The sequence below is a fragment of the Anoplolepis gracilipes genome, chromosome 10 (assembly GCF_047496725.1).
Source record: "Anoplolepis gracilipes chromosome 10, ASM4749672v1, whole genome shotgun sequence".
Taxonomy (NCBI): Eukaryota; Metazoa; Arthropoda; class Insecta; order Hymenoptera; family Formicidae; genus Anoplolepis; species Anoplolepis gracilipes.
Genome location: NC_132979.1, coordinates 4,685,483 through 4,707,065, shown reverse-complemented (window position 1 = coordinate 4,707,065; position 21,583 = coordinate 4,685,483). Strand labels below are relative to the sequence as shown.

General features: G+C 30.1%; 4 protein-coding genes across 6 annotated transcripts; 2 read left to right on the top strand and 2 right to left on the bottom strand.

Moving 5' to 3' along the window:
• The first annotated feature begins 458 nt into the window (after positions 1-458).
• LOC140670648 (cytochrome P450 6k1-like) lies at positions 459-5,214 on the top strand. 2 transcript variants are annotated; one of them, XM_072901374.1, is made up of 6 exons: positions 459-569; positions 2,390-3,106; positions 3,631-3,855; positions 4,076-4,353; positions 4,433-4,616; positions 4,768-5,214. In XM_072901374.1, exons 2-6 carry the CDS (start codon positions 2,431-2,433, stop codon positions 4,935-4,937), a joined length of 1,533 nt encoding a protein of 510 aa, XP_072757475.1. In that variant the 5' UTR covers positions 459-569; positions 2,390-2,430; the 3' UTR covers positions 4,938-5,214. The 2 variants fall into 2 exon arrangements, with proteins under 2 accessions (XP_072757475.1, XP_072757476.1); XM_072901375.1 differs by having other exon boundaries at positions 476-569; positions 2,762-3,106.
• A 2,474-nt stretch (positions 5,215-7,688) lies between these two features.
• Positions 7,689-12,623, top strand: LOC140670649 (cytochrome P450 6k1-like). Of its 2 annotated transcripts, XM_072901377.1 has the most exons (7): positions 7,689-7,784; positions 9,135-9,383; positions 9,796-10,500; positions 11,109-11,333; positions 11,560-11,837; positions 12,043-12,226; positions 12,352-12,601. In XM_072901377.1, exons 3-7 carry the CDS (start codon positions 9,867-9,869, stop codon positions 12,531-12,533), a joined length of 1,503 nt encoding a protein of 500 aa, XP_072757478.1. In that variant the 5' UTR covers positions 7,689-7,784; positions 9,135-9,383; positions 9,796-9,866; the 3' UTR covers positions 12,534-12,601. The 2 variants fall into 2 exon arrangements, with proteins under 2 accessions (XP_072757478.1, XP_072757479.1); XM_072901378.1 differs by lacking the exons at positions 7,689-7,784; positions 9,135-9,383 and having other exon boundaries at positions 9,837-10,500; positions 12,352-12,623.
• Positions 12,624-13,623: 1,000 nt separating this feature from the next.
• LOC140670647 (uncharacterized) lies at positions 13,624-18,571 on the bottom strand. Its single transcript, XM_072901373.1, has 10 exons — positions 17,748-18,571; positions 16,897-17,178; positions 16,606-16,812; positions 15,966-16,520; positions 15,691-15,866; positions 15,527-15,605; positions 15,143-15,466; positions 14,560-15,062; positions 14,250-14,482; positions 13,624-14,121 (listed from the first exon to the last, which is right to left on the bottom strand). Exons 2-10 carry the CDS (start codon positions 17,101-17,103, stop codon positions 13,862-13,864), a joined length of 2,544 nt encoding a protein of 847 aa, XP_072757474.1. The 5' UTR covers positions 17,104-17,178; positions 17,748-18,571; the 3' UTR covers positions 13,624-13,861.
• Positions 18,572-18,743: 172 nt separating this feature from the next.
• Gmppa (GDP-mannose pyrophosphorylase A) lies at positions 18,744-21,246 on the bottom strand. The gene is made up of 5 exons (XM_072901379.1): positions 20,593-21,246; positions 19,806-20,382; positions 19,437-19,713; positions 19,087-19,351; positions 18,744-19,010 (listed from the first exon to the last, which is right to left on the bottom strand). Exons 1-5 carry the CDS (start codon positions 20,630-20,632, stop codon positions 18,910-18,912), a joined length of 1,260 nt encoding a protein of 419 aa, XP_072757480.1. The 5' UTR covers positions 20,633-21,246; the 3' UTR covers positions 18,744-18,909.
• Positions 21,247-21,583: the final 337 nt, after the last annotated feature.

The window sequence follows — 21,583 nt, the reverse complement described above, 5'->3', positions numbered from 1 at the left end:
ACTTCTAGAAAGTTAAATAAATGAGTAAAATATTAAATATAGCTTATATTAAATAAAAGTGCAAAAGCTATATCTCATTCTGCCTCTTTTTTATATTGATACATTTTTTAAGAAATTAAAAAATATTTTAAATACTTTAGAATTGTTAAAAGTTTATAAACTCCATTATTTATCATTTACATAAAGTCTACATTATTTATATCTATTTTTTATAAAGCTTTTATTTCAACAATTGTATCGAAAAGTTATTTATAGAAACAAAAATAAAAGATACAAAATTTTTTAATTATTAAATATAAAAATAAGTACAAGTAAAAAAAAACACACACGCACGCACGCACGCACATATATATATACACATACATACACCTACAAATACGTCATTGATTCCATTATTTATGGTATATACTACGTAAGACAAGTTCAATTTTTTTACTTGACATACATATGGAGTCGGATAATACCTCGAAACAGTCGAGGTCTATCTGTCGAGCTGATTACATATAAGAGTTACATACTTACTCGTTAAGATATTTTTTTCTGTGTATTTTCTACATATTATTTACTCGGTAAGATAAATACTTTTTATTTAAATTTTATTATATTCATAAAATTTATAAATAATTCGAGTTAGTTGGTTTAATACTATTGTGTTCTTGATAAATTTTGAATATTTTGAAGTCTATAGCCGGATGAGCATACAAAAAGTGCTCCCGATGAATTTTCAAATAATACTTGGCCTGTCATTTCCTCATCAAAAATTTTCCTCAAAATTTCAGTTCCTTAACTTTATTATTTCCTGAGTTATCAAGAAAAACATCATTTTCAGTTTTTATTTTTCTTTTCTGTAAATATTTGAGATGATCTCATATCGATGTTTTTTTTTTTGAACATTTATCAACAAAAGACACAAAAAAAATTTTTTTTTCATTAATATCGATAAAAGCTCGATTTTTAAAGAAAGAATGAAATTAAGAAATGACTTTTTTAACATGTTCCCTTCGAGGTTCATTCACCAAACTTAATATATATGTAATAGGGAACTGAAATTTTGAGGAAAATTTTTTTTTACAGTGAGGACAGGCTAAGTTATTTGAAAACTCCTTGGGGGCACTTTTAGTATGCTTATTCGGCTATAGCCTTTATAAATATTTTATAAATTCTATAAATAATTATAAATATTTTTTATGTATAAATTCTATAAATAATAATAAATATTTTATGTTTACAAACTATATACAAAGTAAACTTGACATCAAATATTTCAAAAAGTATATGTTATATCAAAAATTTTCGAAAAAAATTAAAGAATTTTATTATATTCATAAAATTTCTAAATAAATTAAGAGTTGGTTTAATAATTGTGTATTTAATAGAAATGCAACGATATTTAATACGATATTTGTTTAACTTTGTTCTACATAGATTAGATAATACAAATACATAGATTAAATAATACATAGATTAGAATTGTAAGTTTGAAAAAAATTACAATTGAATAAAAGCTTAGGATAGAGGAGTAATAAAATCATGATAACTACATATTTATCACAGTACAGTCTTCTGGACTTCTTATCCTACGACCCTCTTGTGCTATGAAACCTCTTATTCTACGACAAAAAATCCTCTCATGCTACGACCATGAAAGGGGAATTGTATTCCCACTCTCAAATTTTTGTCATCGGATTAGAGGTTTAAGAGGAAGATTCCGGACCAAATATGTCGTAGAATAAGAGGTCCGACTGTATTTGATGTGCTCATTTCTAATACATTATTTAAATATTCTTTGAAGTAGTCAAAATTTTTAAATAAATTTTAACATATCTTTTTAAAACACACAGACACACACACACACACACACACATATATATATATATATATATATATATATATATATTTATATATATTGCAAAAATGTAGATCTTTTTAAAAAATTCTCTAGTTAATTTGAACAATTTTTGCTCAGCGAAAATGTTGAGGAAATTCATTATTTTTTGCAAACTTCCAATTTTTGCCATTATATATTTCTGTAACTAACAATAATTCTTAAATTAAAATTTTATTAAAATAAAATTTACTTGAAATTAACTGAAAAATGTAATTATGTTAATCTTTTAACTTGACAAAGTCATAATTATATGATATAATTATATGATACAATTACGTGATATAATTACACAATCAAATTTCTAACTATATTTATTGTAAATTTTTTATTTAGATACAATATAACATATACATGTATTATGTATAATATTTTTTTTAAATTAACATTAACAATTCTATTTTTATTTATAAAATTAACACACATATCAACTTTTTTATTTAATTTATCTTACAAATCAGTAACTGTATTACATTTATATAAACTGATAATAATAATTTTTAGAAACTCAAAGATCTGTAATACAAAGAAAGTTGAGAAATTATATGGATCAACGCATATCGCAACACAATTCGATCAACATGGACTACTTGGTCTATTGCTCGACGACATTGATAATATTCTTTAGTCTCTTCTACATATACGCCAAATATAAACTATCTTATTGGAGTAGACGTGGTGTCAAAACTCCTCCAACAAATTTGTTTTTTGGCAATTTTAAAGATTGCATTACTTTAAAGAAGCCAGCGGGTGAAGTGATGCGCGAGATCTATAACAGTGCCGATCCAGACGATCCTTACATCGGCTTCTACATCTTCCACAAACCCATGCTGCTCTTGCGAGACCACAATTTAATCAAACAGGTGATGATTACAGACTTTGAGATTTTTCCAAATCGACGGTTTGGTTCAAGTAATCAGAGGGATCCGATAGGCCTGGACAGTATCTTGTCTATCAAACAGCCTAGATGGAGATATTTAAGAGGTAAATTAACTTCGCCCTTGACTGGACAGAAGTTGAAGAATATGTTGCCGCTGATGGAGGAGTGCGGGAAACCTATGTTGAAATTTATCGAGAACTTACAGAGTTCCGAGTTTGATCAAGAGAATTCCGAAATGAAAGATTTCAGCAGTCGTTACATCAGCGATGCTATGGCTTCTATCGCGTTTGGCATTAATACAAATTCATTTCTTGAAAAGGAAAATGCTTTCTGGAAAAATGGTAAGATATTGCTGTACTTTTTATCTGGCGCTGGGAAATTAATAAAAGCAATTACTACAAGCATCTGAAAAATATTTTTTATTCATTATTATTTGTCACTTGTACGAGAGTATTAATAAGTGTTCTTTATTCAGTAATAAATAAAAGTAATAAAAATCAAAGCAATACAAAAACGTTAAAGATATTTAAAATATGTCAAAAGACATCTGTTAAACATTTGGCAAATTTCTTTGCAATGTTTTTATTCTCCGAAGCAAACTACTTAATGATTAACTCACACGCAAAAGTTTTACGTAACTAATAATTCGTCTGTTTTGCAAGTAGCAACCTATCATTATTATCACATTATTTCATCTTATTTCACAGAAATTAAGTAATTACTAATATGATAGGTTGCTATAATATGTGAACCACACACGAAAGAATGGTAACAAAATTGTGTTATTTCATTTATGAAATATACAATTATACACGTATATGTATATAGAAACAAGAAATTATAATACATTACTAAGCATTTGCAGGTTTAAAAATCTTCAGAGGCATTAAGCGCAGCATAGCATTTATTATCCTTTTTTTCATTCCCGAATGGGGTCCCTTAATCGGGCCTTTGATTAAAGAACCCGCGAATTATTTTCGCGAAATTTTTTGGGATTCCATGAATACCAGAGAAAAAATGGGGTATAAAAGAGGAGATATTATAGACTCTTTGTTAGCACTTAAGAATGGAGAACAAGATCCGATTTATAGTAAGCATTGTTCGATTTGTAAAATAATTTAAATAGTAACACATAATTCTTTTTTTTTTTTTTTTTATATAACATAATATGTATATATATACTTTTAATGCTGTAAAGTTTTACATATATTTTTCCGTATATATTTTATAAATCTATAAATAAATATCTTATAAATTCTGAAGAGAATGTAAAAGATATTAATGTTCTTATTTGAAATAAATATCCGTAGATTTTGAAGGCGATAATTTAGTGGCACAGTCGGCCAGTTTTTACATAGCTGGATTCGAAGCAACCTCGACTACAATTGCATTCGCTCTATATAATTTGTCACGTCATCCAGAACATCAAGCCACCTTATATGACGAAATACAGACACATCTGTTAGGAAAAAAATTGACTGTGGATTTAATTAATGAAATGTCTTTCTTGGATCGTGTTGTTAATGAATCGCTGAGACTATATCCTCCTTTACCTGTTGTTGACAGAACAGCTACAAAAGATTACAAGGTAAAATAACACTTATAAATGAATAAATTATCGTACGTTATTAGCTTCTAACAATTATATTTATTTTTTACTTTCACAGTTTCCAGGCATTGAATTAATCATTGAGAAGGACATTTCAGTATATGTCTCTATAAATGCAACAAATCGAGATTCTAAGTACTTTGATAATCCGGATGACTTTATGCCATCGAGAATAGAGGCAAAACAAAACAAAAAATTTTTTGAATCTTTAGCATTTGGTATTGGACCACGAGCGTGCATAGGTCAGTTATATAACATTTACAATCTGAAAAGATATTGTTATGTAATTAATAATAATAGATATGTACTTTATAGTTCTCCCTTTTCTTCATTATACAAAGAAACAATTTATAATAATAAATTTATATGATTATATCTGTCTTAAATTTTCAGGTCAGAGATTGGCTGTATTACTTACAAAAGTAGCATTAATTACGATTTTTTCCAACTATACTGTTTATTACAACATGAAGAAAAAACCAATCTTAAATGATAATAATGCAGTTGGTTTTTTTACGTACATAGCTGACGGTTTATACGTGGAATTCAAGAAACGTAATTAGCAAGTAGATATATGTAGATATATTTTTGTATAAAAATACTCATATATGTAGACTAGTAACATGGCTATGTCTCAGCGAGACATGTAAATATGGGCAGTTATTTAAAATTGAATAGAATGTATAATAACTCAACGTATATGTATATGTCGTAGGCAAATGATTATTTTAGCAAAATAGCTTTTGACTAGGCAAATGCTATCTGGCGTGTACGTACTAAAAAATACATTTTGGAAAAGAACGCTTAGATTCTCATCTAAGCATAGGGGGATAGAGCGCATAGGGGGACGGGGCCAAGCCCCGTAAAAAACTATAACAAAACTTGAGAACGTAGAAACTATCAAGGCTGACAGTACAGCCAGATAACCATTTGCTTAGTCAAAAGCTATTTTTCTAAAATAATCATTTGCCTACGACATATATACAGAATGCTTCATTTTGAAAGACATAGTCAAATATCTCGAAATAAATCCTTTATTATAATGCTTTGAAAAGCTTTTAAAGAAATAAAAAGAAAACATTTAGTTGTCTTAAAGAAAAAATATGTAACTACTTATTACAAATTCATATTTGTTTCTTTAAAATAACTATGTATTTTCTATTACATCAATTGCGTCTCATATTATTCTGTGCATAAAAAGTATTGAGGTAAGATTATCGAAAACTGAATGTTTTACAAGATTTATGTACAATATTTTAATAATTATTGTAAAAATCGCAAAATGGTAAAGGACTTTTCTGTTCAGTTTATAATGTGCTCTACCTGCTCACGAACGTTGATTTAATCTTTATCGGATACCCTGTATATAATATGTATATAATATATCAACGTTCGTGAGCAGGTAGAGCACATTATAAACTGAACAGAAAAGTCCTTATATATATATATATATATACAGTACCGGCCAAAAATATATCACCTATAATTTTATTCAAAGTGCATGAATATTTATAATATCATAATATATGTTTTGACAGTAAATACAACTTATCAAATAAAATATTTTTCATAAAATAATATAAAAACTTAATTTTAATAATATAAAAAATTAATTTTATAAGTAAGTAAATTAAATTAAATTTATGCTCAAAAATCCTAAAGGTGATATATTTTTGGCCGGTACTGTATATATATATACATATATCTGTTATTATTAAGAATTACACAACAATATTTTTTAGCAGTTTAGTAATAAGTATAATGTATGGAAGTCTATGGTGTGAACATATTTTTAGCAAGAATTTCTAATTTTTGTAGCATTTATAATAAAATAGAAACCATCTTTCTATACTCTTGATTTTTTATTTCAGTAATCTTGATTGATACTTTTTTGATTGATATTATTTTTATCAAAGACTTGATATATTTTTAAAAATGGATAAATATAAGCAAATTAATGGATATATATTCAATATTGCTATTTGTGTAACAACCTTATAAATTACAGAACAAAATAGGCGATTAAGAGCCGTAACGCAGGTATCAGAGCGCGTGAAAATAAAAAAAAATTAAATAAATAAATTAATATATTCAACGCAGAAATGTATTCAAACGTTTCGATCCTTCCTTGAGATCTGCTTCAGTGGAGAAAAGAAAGAAATATCTGTAGTATGAGAGACTGACATGTAAAATTTTCGGAATGACAAGGTGTGCGAAGATATACAAGTCTCCCATCGGTTCCAACCGTTGAAGATCACAAAATTAAAATCTTATTTGCCATGTTGGTCATAGGCTGAACATAAAAAAATGTTTTTTGACGAAAGATATTTAATAATTATTTAAAATTACTGTATCCAAAAAATATATGAGAGAGACTTACCGTCAACGCGCACTCGAGAAACTGTTACATACTGTCACACTTAATAACACGTAAACAAGTCAAGGTCATATACAAAAATTACCATAACTTTGTAATCTATCTTCGCACGCCTTGTTATTCCGGAAATTTTACATATCAGTTTCTCATACTACAGATATTTCTTTCTTTTCTCCACTGAAGAAAAATCCAAGGAAAAATCGAAACGTTTAAATAAATTTCTGTGCGTTGAATATATTATATTATTTACGTAATTTTATTTCCACGCGCTCTGATATCTACGTTACGGCTCTTAATCGCCTATTTTGTTGTGTATTTTATTGTGTTAAAGCCTCTTGTTTTAATTTTAATTTATTTGTTTAACCTTATAAATTCTAATCATAAACATGTTGTATATGTTTATAAAATTATATTATAAAATAAATATATATTCAAGTTACAATATGTGGAAAAAGACACTTTGTAATTGTTTCTAGTATAAATATATTAAATATGTATTAGATATATAAGTGTAATAACACTTCAAAAATCATTTTTTCAAAAAAAGATAAAAATATTTATGCACTTGTTTAAAAAAAAGTTGTAAAATAAATTCAAAATATAAAAGCTGGAGCTGAGAAATATTAGCGCACATTATCATAAAATAGTTTTCAAATTAATTATCAGTTGCAATAAATCATACATTGAAATTAATTTGATAAACTTTTGCGTTTATAAGTGCATAATATCGATGTACGGTTTAAAAAATCAAGTATTATATTTGTAAAGTTGCTTACGTCGAGTGTATCATATTGAACAGATTAAGATTAATTGACAGTAATATGATTGAATATATATATATATATATATATATATATATATATATATACTTGGTCGAAATGTGAAAGAAGGAGACGATTCAAAGCGCCATCAGTATCACATGATTCACAGGCAAACTATTTATAAAGAGCAAGACATCTTTTTTCATTTCAAACCTCAAGACACGTTCGAAGAGATATAACATATCATTTATATAATCGAATTGGAGTAAAAGGTATTACATAGTTACATACAATATATTCAGTACAACAATCATTCATGTAATGTATGCTCTGGAATAACACATTTGCAAATCTAACAACATTGTAATATTCCGTAAAAATAAATAATCATTTTTCACACCATCACATTTTCTATAGACGATTTCGTGGATTGTATGCTACACAATTTTGAAAACTTATTTCATACACACAAATTACGAGAAGTGTTAGTTTTATACAAATCGATGCGCGATAAAAAAGTTACTTGCACAAATATGTGATAGAACTTGAGCATGTCTTTTGTATACATTTTATTGAAACATTATCTTGCTAGCTATTTGATCCCTCAAAACCAGAGTTGGGAAAGTTACTTTATAAAAGTACCTCGTTACAATTTCCGTTACTTTTTTTGTATACAATACATACTTTACATAAACATTTTTTTAATACAAGATCAAATTTTTATACTAAACACTAAAAATTTTTGAACATTATTTTATAGTAAAGTAATTAAAATGATATAATTTTTTGATAGTGATATTGCTATTGATATAAAATGTGTAATAATTTTGATAATAATAAATTATTTTAAATAAGAGAAACTTTTGAAAAAAAAAGTGTAAACAAGCTTTCTTAAAGTTATCTTTAAGAAAGCTTGTTTACACTTTTAGATTCTGTAAATGTAAATAAAATAATGTTCTTATTATTAGTTTACTTTTAATAGATTGGTAAATATATAGTTAAAATCGCTTTCTTCGCGTCTTTCCAATTTTTTTTATTTTAAAATTCTAACATGGTACGATAATTTTCATAACATCGAATTCTTGACTAATCATTAAATTATCTGTTTACTTAAATGTTTTCTTACAAAATAGATAGATACTTGAAAGAGATGCCAACAGTTTCTAAATATGTGAAACTGCGTTTCAATACTCTTATCAATCTTAAGTTCCATTTCACGCATATGTGTACAAGTATCTATAGCATATATTACATGTACCATATAAAATACGCGCATATGCATGAAACAAAAAATATCTTAAAGATATCTTAAAGATATTTAAAAGATAATAAGACATCTTTAAGTTGTCTTTTAAGCATTTTTTAAAGATATGTATTTTCTGGAAAGTAACGATAAAAGTAACTCTTAATTTCGTTACTCGTTATCGAAAAATATAACGAAGATACTTTTTCCGTTACAAACAAAATTTGTAACGCGTTGCTTCCCAACTCTGCTCAAAACACATCTCTATACTAAAGTGTTTAGTGTCTCGATGCGGAACGTGTCCAAGAAAGCAAAAAAAAAATCTTAATAAAACACGTGTTTAGATTTTTATACATTTATTAATATATTTAAACTACAGAAGAGAGAGAGAAAGAGAGAGAGAGACAACAATCCAGGTCCAATCCAGGACTTTTTCCGGGATAATTTTAATGCGGAACAAAGAGTTCAAATCCGGGACTGTACCGCACAATCCAGGACGTCTGGTCACTTTACTCTATACTCTATAATCTTTTTCTGAAGTTAAGAATTCGGAGAGAAAATCTGTAAACGTGTTCTGATATTTAAACCGGATTGAAGATATTTTTAAATTCGGCCAGTTATATATCAGGTATGTATAACAGGCATTTATATCAAACATTGATAACAAGATAATAATGTTTTTTTAATAAAATAATAATATTTTTTATATTAATAAGACTTTATTGCAATATCTCTGTCTATGCAGATATAGATATAAAAGAGAAAAATAAAAATACTCTTTTATTTATTATATATAATAGAGATTCAAACTATTGATTGAAGCTATATTAGTATTAATTCAAATGTTATTGATAATGAAATCTAATCTAAGATACTTTAAATTACACGGACCGCGTATAGATATACTTTATTGCTATATATGTGAGTTGTATAAGATACGACTGTATCGCTAGATAAATTATTAAAGTCTATTTTTAATTTTAATTATCCGTATAAAATAAAAAGTATAAAATAAAAAATAAATTTTTTTTTTTCAACAGATCAAACTCTGAATTATACAAAAGAAAAGTCAAAAATACACTTAGATCAATAAATACTGTGACGTGTCAACATGAGCTACTTGACCTATTGCACGACGGCACTGATCATTTCTATCAGTCTCTTCTATATATATGCTAAATACAAACTCTCTTACTGGAAAAGACGTGGTGTTAAAACTCCTCCGACGCACCTTCTTTTTGGCAACTTCAAGGACTGTCTCACCTTGAAAAAACCTCCAGGTGAAGTAATGCGTGACATCTACAACAGTGCTGATCCGGATGATCCCTATATCGGCTTCTACATCTTCCACAAACCCATGCTGCTCTTGCGAGACCATAATCTAATTAAGCAAATAATGATTACTGACTTTGACATCTTTCCAAATCGACGCTTTGGTTCAAGGAACGAGAGAGATTCGATTGGTATGGATAGTATCCTGTCCATCAAACAACCTAGATGGAGATATTTAAGAAGCAAACTGACTCCGTTCTTGACCGGACAGAAATTAAAAAATATGTTACCGCTGATAGAGGAATGTGGAAAACTTATGTTGAAATTCATCCAGAACTTACAGATGTCCGATCATAATAAATGCGAAATGAAAGATTTCAGTAGTCGTTACGTGAGCGATGTTATCGCCTCTATTGCTTTTGGTATCAACACGAATTCGTTTGACGAAAAGAAGAACGCTTTCTGGAAAAATGGTAAAATTTTATATTATTTATATCTGTTGCAGCGAAACTAATTAAAGATTGAATACAATTGACAAATTTTCGTTAAAAGTTATTGCCTGTTTCTTGAATAAAGTCGATTACTTTATTGTCGTAATAAAACGAAATATAAGAGATAATTAAGTCAATTACTTTATCGTCATAATAAAAGAAAATAAATATCTAAACATCATACGAGAGCAGAAAAAGAAAATCAGAAATCTTTTAAGCATTTTAGAATCTTCTTTTTATTCTTCAAAAAAAAAAGATTTATCCGAATTTAAGTTCGATCCAACAATTTATAGTCATTTATATAAGATACGATAATTTAAATATTTTATCCAAATTAATTATTATTATGACAAAGAGATTTTTTCGTAATTATTAAGAGATATTTTTTATAATTATCTTATCGAAATTAATTATTAATATGACAAAGAGATTCTTTATAATCTAAAAAATTATAATGTGATCATCTAAAATATATTATATTATTTATAAATTATGCACTTTCTTATTGTATATGTAATATTAAAAAAGTTATACTATATATACATTATATAAATTATACTATATACATGTGTTATTATATACACATCCAGGTATGAAGATTTTCCAAGGCATTAAGCGTGCCATAACGTTTATTATCATCTTTTTCATTCCTGAATGGTGTCCTCTAACTGAACCATTTATTAAGGAACCTGCGAAATATTTTCGCGAAATTTTTTGGGATTCTATGAACACTAGAGAAAAAATGGGATATAAAAGAGGAGATTTAATGGATTCTATGTTGACGCTCAAGAATGGAAAGCAGAATCCCATTTACAGTAAGATCATTTGTCTTGTAAAATTTTAGCATTAACAATCAGCGTGTGAAACATGTATAATATACGTATATAATACAATGATGAATTGATACTGTAACATATTATAAAATAAAATTTAATACAATTCTTTATGTATGTATTTGAAAGAAGAACAGAAAGAGAAAGAGAAAAGAATGAAAGATTTTTATTCAAAATTAATATTATTATTTGATAATATCCTTTACAGAATTTGAGGGCGACAATTTAGTGGCACAGCTGTCCAGTTTCTACATTGCTGGATTCGAAGCAGTCTCGAATGTAATCGCATTTGCTCTGTATCATTTAGCGTGTCATCCAGAGTATCAAACTATTGTGTACGACGAGATACAAACACATCTGACAGGAAAAGAATTAACGGTGGATCTAATTAATGAAATGTCATTTTTAGACTGTGTTATATTCGAAACGTTAAGATTACATCCTCCTCTACCCATTATTGACAGAACAGCTGTAAGAGATTACGAGGTAATTAACACAATTTTATAAATAACTCAACTCATCATTAAGTATTACATGCCCTATCAGCACACATGTTCAAAAGATGTCCATAAGAGATTCACAGGATATTAAAATATGTTTTAACATTCTACGGATCTCCTATAAACATATTTTGAACATGTGTGCTGATAGGGATGTTCCTTGATTACTACACATATTTTCATTTCTATAGTTACCAGGCACTGGGTTAATTCTGGAAAAAGATAGCTCGATCTATGTCTCAATAAATGCAACGAATCAAGATTCTAAATATTTTATCAATCCTCACGATTTCAATCTATCGAGATTAGATCAGATTGAGGATAAAAAGTTTTACGAATCTTTGGCATTCGGCATCGGACCCCGATCATGTATAGGTCAGTTACAAAAATTTTATATTTCATGATAATAAATCTTGACAATTGTCATGATTTTTTTATTTTATACACGTATTTCAAATGGTTATATATGGTTTGCACGATAACATGTTTTAAATTTTCAGGACAGAGATTGTCTATGCTAATTATGAAAGTAGCATTAATCACAATTCTTTTAAATTATACTCTTTACTACGACACGGATAAAAAGATGAGTTTAAATGGTAACGATGCTATTCATGTATTCACGTATGCAGCTGACGGGCTCCATGTGCAATTTAAAAAACGTTGCAATATGCATGAATAGAAGGCTATATGGGTTTTTAATCAAACATTTTATTATTATTTGATAGTATAAAATAATTAAATATAATTTTAATATCTTATTATTATATATTATATACTTATTAATTTTTATATATTTTGTAATCCATAGTTAAAAATGTTTTAAAAAGCTATGAAGTTTTGATTTAAAAAAATTGAACAATAATAAAACTATAAAATTTATTGTACGTTTAATAATATCAACTTTTACATAACTTTATATAAAGTATTATCACTGAATGTATATCCAACTTGTATAACATATTATTACTGATATTCATCTCTATTCTGAATTCATGATCAGCGCAGCTTAAATCATGATTGAAACTGTATATTGAATATTATTATAACATGTAATCAAACACTATAAAAAATAACATGTTTCAACAGCAGTCGCTCTTGACATGTTGAATCTCTTTCTGTTTATTTTATATATACACTACTAAAATATATATTATATGTATCCTGCAAGAATGACAATTTATCAAGCATTTCCTTTAATCACTCTTTTTTAAAATCTTGGAAAGGACCACTACTTCTCAAATAAAATATATAAATTATGAAATATGTATAATCGTGGCAAATATAAATAAGACGACCTCTTTTTATATTTGGGAGAAATATTATTCCCCTCCCTCCGAGTAACATTTATTAAAATGTTTGAATGTTAATTTAATATTTTAATAATATTAATTTATTGTGTCTTTTTAAATTACAATTTTGCTCATAATGTAGGAGAAAGAAAAATAGACAAGTCTAAATATATATTAAAATACACGAGTATGCTTATTCATAAAACAAATGCCTCATATACATCACTATAGTTTATTTGACTTTTATTATACAAAATATTACATATATTACAGAGAATTATATTGTAAAGAAGATATATAGAAAACAATATAAAAAATTACTAGAAGATTGTATATTTAGAAATGTAAATGTACAAAATATGAATATATCTCTTTAAATAATATAACATCTTAAATTTAATATTATTAAGTCTTTTTATATGTATGAATAAAGAGTGTACAATTTCTAATATTCTTTATTCAGGTAACTTTATACGTTATATAAAACATTCATCGTATATATGTTACTTTTAATAATAAGGCACTTATATTCGTTTACTATTTATTCTTTCCTAAAATGTATTTAAAAATATTATATTTATATCGTGATTCCACACTTGCACACTCTTATGTAAAACACTACGATAAAATAAAAATTAAATTGTATCATATTGCAAGTAATGCACATTAATATTGCACGTCATGTGGCAAAATTTATAATTATACATTACAACATAACTTAAAGTTTTGTTTCGTGTTTCACTCGTGTTCTGAGCAATTGACTCGGTCGAAAGGCACTATGGGAATTATTTAAATAACAATTGTTGGACATAATATTAGATGTGTCGCACTCCAGACTAGGATCAGCAACGTCATTATTCTCATTATTTTCATACACGTGACATTTTGCTTTGTTATGATTACGAACGTGATTGGTCTTTGTTTGAATTTGTGCCTCCGAATCTGTTTCATCTTCATTATCAGCACTATCTACATCACCTAAAATCATCATTAGTTAATAAAAGTATAATCCATAAATAATAAATCTAAATTGTAAATATTTAAAATTTCTATGTGATGATAACATAAAATAAAACTACAATAAGCAAAAAAAAAAGTATATTTACCATCAGAACTATTAGTAGACGGTAAATAAAAGCGCGAAGGTGGCAATTTATTATTTCCCGGGCGACGTTCTCGTTCTCTTGCAACACTGTTAGGATGATTATATTTAAATTCACGAGGAAGTGTGTAGCTTCTAGGTAATGAGATTTGGCTACCCTCCATATCGCTAACTTCCGCCTCTCCTTCACCCTCGCACTTGGGATTTTCTTCAGCACCGTTTTGATTTGCATGTAATCTGATGAAACAAATAAATTAATTGATACATTCAAATGTGTACGTTCAACGCATTCGATGGATTTTTCGATGGATTACCTATGATTAAGATGTCCAGATGGAGACCAATGAGAATAGTGATGCGGAAGACATCGTGGTGCTAGTAATATCTCTGGTGTATCTGCTCGCTCTCGTTGAGGCACTGATCTCCATGAATTCGAGGAATGTGGATTAGGATAGTACGAAGAAGAAGGTGGTGGGGGTAAGAGACAGTGCATTTTCACAGGTGGCCAAGATGACAATGTACCATTTTGTTCGGAAATTGATGGTGGAGACGTGAATAATGGAGAACTCGGAGAGGTATGCAATTTCGTGTTTGGTGGTGGTTGCTGATTAGACGCGGAAGGAGAGGATGAGAAAGAAGATGTAGACGCGGATGGAGGTGGAAACAATTTACCTTCCTTGATCTCCTCTTGTATGGCTCGCAATTCGCGTAACTGCTGTTGCTTTTTCTCCTTCAATTTTTCTCGTATTAATGTGACATTTAATGAGCCACTGAGTGTCATATCAGTTTCATCTTTGCGTTCATTGGAACCATCATTCTGCATCGAAAGATGAATTGTATTGTAATAATTGCATTGTAATAAATATGCGAATAGATTAGTCATAGATATGTCTGCACCTGCATGCCATTAGAGGATATAGGCTTTTTCCAGAACGGAATTAATTGCCTCGACCCATTAGCTACATTGAGCCACTGTTTCGAGTCTGCCACCGTTGTCATGGAATTCATTACCGTGCTTGTTTGCGATTGTGGCGGCGGTGGCGGTACAAAGGTGGTCGGTTTCTTCTTCTTGCGATTCGGATTCACAGCCGTTGGGTTTGCGAAACGGCAATTGAAGACACCTGGTATCCCGCCATTGCTTAATTTTACTTTTCTCATAGTAATATTGATGTTGACTTTTTTCTCTTCATTATAATCTATTTGCTTCTCTTCCACATTGTCCTGAAAGTTAAAAATTAAATAACAATCTTTCCAAGAAAAGAAATATATCTTACATTATACCTGATTGGACAGCGTAGTGAGATTCGAACCAGTCATTCTTCCACCAGACTCATACCTCAACCTCCTTACGTGAAAAAATCTATAACAGAAAAAATATAAAAAGATAAGAAAAGCATTAATATTAGCATTAATATAATAAAATATAGTTAAAATATTGCATTTACCTATAATAAAGACCCATGAAAAACATGCCACCTGAAAATAAAGCTAGAAGAATAAGTACTAGAATAACTGGTTGTAGATGATGCTGGCGAGTTAAAAGATCAGCGCGATTAACACCGACCATCCATACACCAATGAGTAAACTATTTTCCAAAAACATTACAGTGTAAAATATCACCTGGAAAAAAACCGTAATATTAGGATAATATTAATCTAAACTTATGTTTTTAAAATTGTTTTTTCCAGATGTAAAACAGTTCATCTACATGTAACTAACCATTTTTTGACGATGATTCGTCTCGTGTAGATTAACATATGCAAATATATATACAAAGGCGAGGAGAGAAGCGAGGAAAGTCTTTCTAAGAAGGGGAAGACGCTCGCCACCGTGGAAGAGTCCGTCCGGTGTGAGCAGTAACCACGTCAACATTGTTAACCAGTGTAGGGCCATTACGATCAACAGCCATTGTCCACCGTACAGCGAAGCATACGTGACTAATACTCCGACACGAGCACTCACTGTTCCCAAACGCCAACATAATTGTGCCAGCACTCCCAACCATGTTAGCACTAAACGTTCCAGATTACGTAGACGCGCGGCACCCTTGCTAAAACTGGCCACTGCCCAACATACGCTCCACAAGGAAAGGCCTGCCGACACTAATGTTAGCTTCGCTAATTTATTGTCGTCCTTGCTCTCGCTTTCTTTTGGTTTCCCGACTTCTGTTTCACCATCGTCCGTAACGCCGAACAAAACATATAGCTGCAAAAGTAGCATTGGAGCACCCTCACAGAATGCGTGTATCAGTCTTAATACACACAGCTCCCGTACCTAGGATGATAAAACTAACGTAAGACAAGAAATCGACAAGTTTTCTTTTTTGGATCAGAAATTTTTCTTAAAAATACACACGTACCTCGTGCTTCACATAAGTTAAATTGACTGGTATAAATAGCTTGAAATATCTCCATAGTACACCGACTTGAGTAGAATGGAATAATAGAACACAGCCTATAGTCCAGTTGCCAATCTTATTTATTGAATTTGCATGGTAATCACTTGATGCATTGTTATTTGTTAATTTACCCCTAGCTCCCCAAAGGTACCATCTCAAACTAACAATCTGCAAAAATAATATAAAAATAACAATGAAACTATAAGTACAAAGATAGTATAGAATCCATTTTTTGTTCATTCAGATACTAACTTGAGAAATCAACAGAGAAGTAGCTATAAATGTGATACTTAGTGGAAACAATATGGGTGGTACTATCGCTTGATGGGCGAGGGCATATACCATTGCAAAATCAAAGACAACATCGCAGAAATAAGATGCTAATGAAATAATGTTAAACAGTATATCACACAGGGGCAAAAATTCATGCTGTTGTTGTGATTGATGACACTGGGCCATAATGGGCTTTTATTACCCATTTGGAATATTTAACAATATTTTATTTTATTTTCATCAATCCATGGTTCCTTCGTTCTGAAAAAATAAATAATTATATATATTATTAAATTGCATATACAAAACAAAAACATTTTACTATAAAATATTATTACTATAAAGATAGTAATATTCATAAAATAATAGACAAAAAAAGAAAAAAAAACAAAATTAAAAAAAATTTTAATTTTTATAAAGTATTTTTTCAAGGAAAAAATATTAATTTGAGAAATAAGAAAGAATTAAATTAAAAATAAAGTTACATTTTGTTTTCACTAATATCTTTATCATATTACCTTTTCATAAAAATTTCAGTCTATTTAGTTAAATATTAAAATTAATATACATATTAAATATAATTTTATATAATTTAAATATATATATATATATATATATATATATTGTTTGTTATTATTGAATATATAATCATCTCGATAGAATTAAAAAAAAATTATAAAAATGAGCAACGTTCAATGTTACAAGTGGATTTATTTATCCGTTATGTATAATGCACCGGGGTCAAATTAACGTCGCCCTCGTGACGTCCTCACGAGATCCGCGTTGTCCTGCGCTGCATTTAAAATACATTCCACTTGCGTTTCACTTACATCAGGATGCGTTCAGACGATTTTTTAAAGGCCAATGGTACGAAGACAAGCACGCAACAATGTCAGCGCGTATAGCGCAGCGTGGGATCGCGCGCTCGCTCAGCGCATTCCGCGCGTGTCATTGACGAGAGCGACGATCACACAAAAATCACCCTCCCGATTGGGACTCGGGACGCTGCCGCCACCGCAGCCGCTGCCTGCGCCGCTCGCGGGGAAGCCGGATCAGTGGCGTTGGTATGCGCGGAATCCGCCAGGGAACAACACGTTTAAGAGAACCCGCGTATCCACCTGGAGCGCTGTTCTCCCTCGATGCTGATTCTCGTCGCTCTCTGATGCCGTCCGCCGTCCTTTAATAAAACTACACGTCGCCCTCGTCGTCGTCGTCGTCGTTCTCGTGCCGTTTCGTCGCGACGCTCGCTCGCGCATCGCATCTTTCGCGAATCCAGACGCTACGAAAAACGTCGCGCGTACGACGTCATCCCACGCATACCGACCCGCCGATCTACCTGTTGATACGATACAATTCAATGCGGCTATTTTACGCGCACACCGTACGCTCTTTCGTTCCTTCCTCTTCGCTCGCGTATCCGTTCGCTCGCTTGCTCGTACGCCGTAAACACCTGGCGCCGCCGGTGAGGAACGCGAGAGCAAACTTCACCTTAGGCGGCCCAAACGCGCTCCTCCGTCAGAGATTTTTTTCCGATTATTCTTCTTGCCGCCTCGATATGCGAGCACTAACGCGAGTTTTGGAATCACATAAGCATCGCGCGAAATTCTAGAATGTATATTGCATGCACATATATTATTTTTATACAATGATGAAAATGGAATATTTATCAATAAATGAAAATTTATTGGTAATATATATTTATGAAAATATATATATATATATGGAATTAATTAATATATGTATTTTTGTGCATGACCATTATATTTTATGGACATAATTTATAATTGCTATATAACATGTACACAGTACATAGATAAAATTTTACATTAATTCTATGTTACAAAATTATTTTGTAATTGCACAATTCAATAGTATAAAAAAATTATGCCAGAAATTTTTGTACATACTATAAAATTTTATAATATACTTAACATTTTATCTCGTTTGTGCGATTCGTGTATTAATATATCAATCATGACAAATACTAGGCAATTAAAGAATAATTTCGTTTTTATAGTTTCTCGTAAGTTCCTTGTGTGGTAGAACAATCGAGTTTAATAAAATTTTTTCTGCAGCTAAACTTACACTGGTACCTGTAAAAAGATTAAATACATATAATTTCAAACTCTTCATTATTAGATAGTTTAATAATGTTTAATTTTTCTTTACCAAGTATTGTAATGGAAGGATTGAGCTTGCCATTAGCATTAAATAATGGCAAGTTCTCCATTTTTGCAAATGGTTTATTAGGATTAGGATCACAAGGAGTCCCTTCAACGCGTGCCCATTCACCTACGCTGGTACCTGTTCCTATAATGCTGTGGAGAATCAGAGAATGGGCCTGTATATGTGCATTTGCCAACACAATTGACTCTCTAATTCGTACACCAGGTCCAATAGTCGTATTTGGACCTATACTCACATTAGGGCCTAGCTGTAAGGAATACAAATTTTATTATGTTAATATGCGCAAACATATTTACATAAATCATATTTTTAAGGATTATTTATCTCCGTACAATGGAAGTTGGATGGACAGTAGCTGATGAATGAATATACACATCTCCTATAATGTTACAAGAATCATTATTTGTAGAAGCAAGACGATTTGGATGTTTCTGCTTGTAGAGAGCCAAATAATGTCGATTGGCATATATTGCAGAACCGGCAGTTTTTACTTGCGACCACCATCTCAGTACAGGTATAGCGAACAATCGTCCAGATCCTGCCAAACGCGTCAGTATATCTTGCTCAAATGAAATGTGCGCTGGATCTCTACCATTACAACATAATTGCCTATAAGAAATCCCATAACAAAATATCAGAAAAAAGATGATTATTTCTCTCCTTCTTTTTCTTATTATATTCAAAGTCTATAAGAAACTTACATAATATGCTCTTGCTGCTGGTTACCATGAAAGACATCTGCCATTGTTTGAAAGATTTCGAGAGAGGCAAGATATACTCCACAGTTAATAAGAGTCGACACAAATGTCGAAGGTTTCTCGACATAATGTGCTACTTCTCCTTCTTTGCCCAAAACCATACATCCATAGTTTAAAGATTGCTGTCTAGTGGCTTCCGTTGCCATGATTGTAAGCAATGCCTGTTTACTGTTGTGAAAGTCTACCATTTCTTGTAGAGGGAAGTCAGCGCAGACATCTCCATTCATAATGAAAAAGTACATTGGACTACCTGAACGAATCTGATCGCGAAAATGATACATGCCTCCTGCTGTTCCAAGAGGAGTGAATTCTTGTAAGTATCTAATAATTATGCCATAGGTACTTGACATCTCTTGTACAAATTGAGCTAAATCATTCTTAGAATATGCGCCAATTATCAGAATTTCATTGAGACCAGGCACTTTGGCACATGCCTCGATGTGATGTTGTATCATAGGTAATCCAGCCACTGGAAACAGTGGTTTTGGAATATCCAGAGATAGAGGCCTAAATCTTGTACCTAGAAAGCAAATAGGAGCACAATTAATAAATAATAATACATGAAAACAAAATATAAATTCAGAAAGAGAAGAAAATATTTGAAGTTTTAATCAAACATATACATAATTATGCAATTAAAAAAAAAATATTGTTTTTGATAATTTTATGCTTTAATTACTTTACGATTTTTATATAAATAAATAAGTAAACTTTTTAAGCAAGTACAAACCTTTCAAAGGTCCTCCAATTAAGATGACAGCTTTCAACATGATTGCAGAAATTAAATACAATTCTCCTCCTTTAGAGAGTAATTAAAAATATTTTTGTTTTCGTAAAACAACACTATTATTGAACAAATCCTCCGCGAAAAAACAAACCGTTTAACATTAACCTCACCATGTAGACATATTCGTATACTTGGGACGTGGACAGACGTGTCATCATTGATATCAGTGGTAACATTTACTTATCGATGAATCGACTGTAGTTTTGTGACAGCGAAAGACGTGTATCGGAGAAATGTTTTTTTTCCAACCAACCGGAGCTTATTTGTCAACATCAATAACACTTTGTCTATATTGAAAGGCTATTGAAATATTTGAAATGTAATATATACAATTCAATATAAATAAATTATAGTTTCAATTTCATTTTTCATTTTTGCATTCATACTTCATAAATTTTTCCGAACTTATAAATTTTAACCCTCCTTTATATTTATTCGAATATAACTTTTCTCTCATCTCGCCTGCGTTGATAAGAAAATGATGAACGGCAATCAGCTGATATATGTTGATATTTTTTAATTTTACATGAAGTATGTACTTAGCATTTTCTATATTTGTCTAAATTTCTATATTCTTTCTACTCTATATTCTTTCTTCTTTCCACTATTATATGCTTGAATATCATTAGGTATATTTTATATTAATTATATAAAATTCAATACTCTCTCATTAGAGGAGAATCTGTGTTCGAGTATCGAGATGTTTCTCGATACTAGAAATATAATTCTCCTTATAAAATAAAAATTTTTGATTATTGGCACCAACGAGATACTCTAATTGCGTTCTCTTTGGACACTGACACGCTAAAGCGTCATTCTATCTTTCTTCGACGTATAACGAGCAACAAAGATGGAATGATGCTTTCAGCGCGTGTCCAAAAGGAACACAGCCTTTATTGGATACCTGGTAAATGCTTGAAGTGCATACATACAT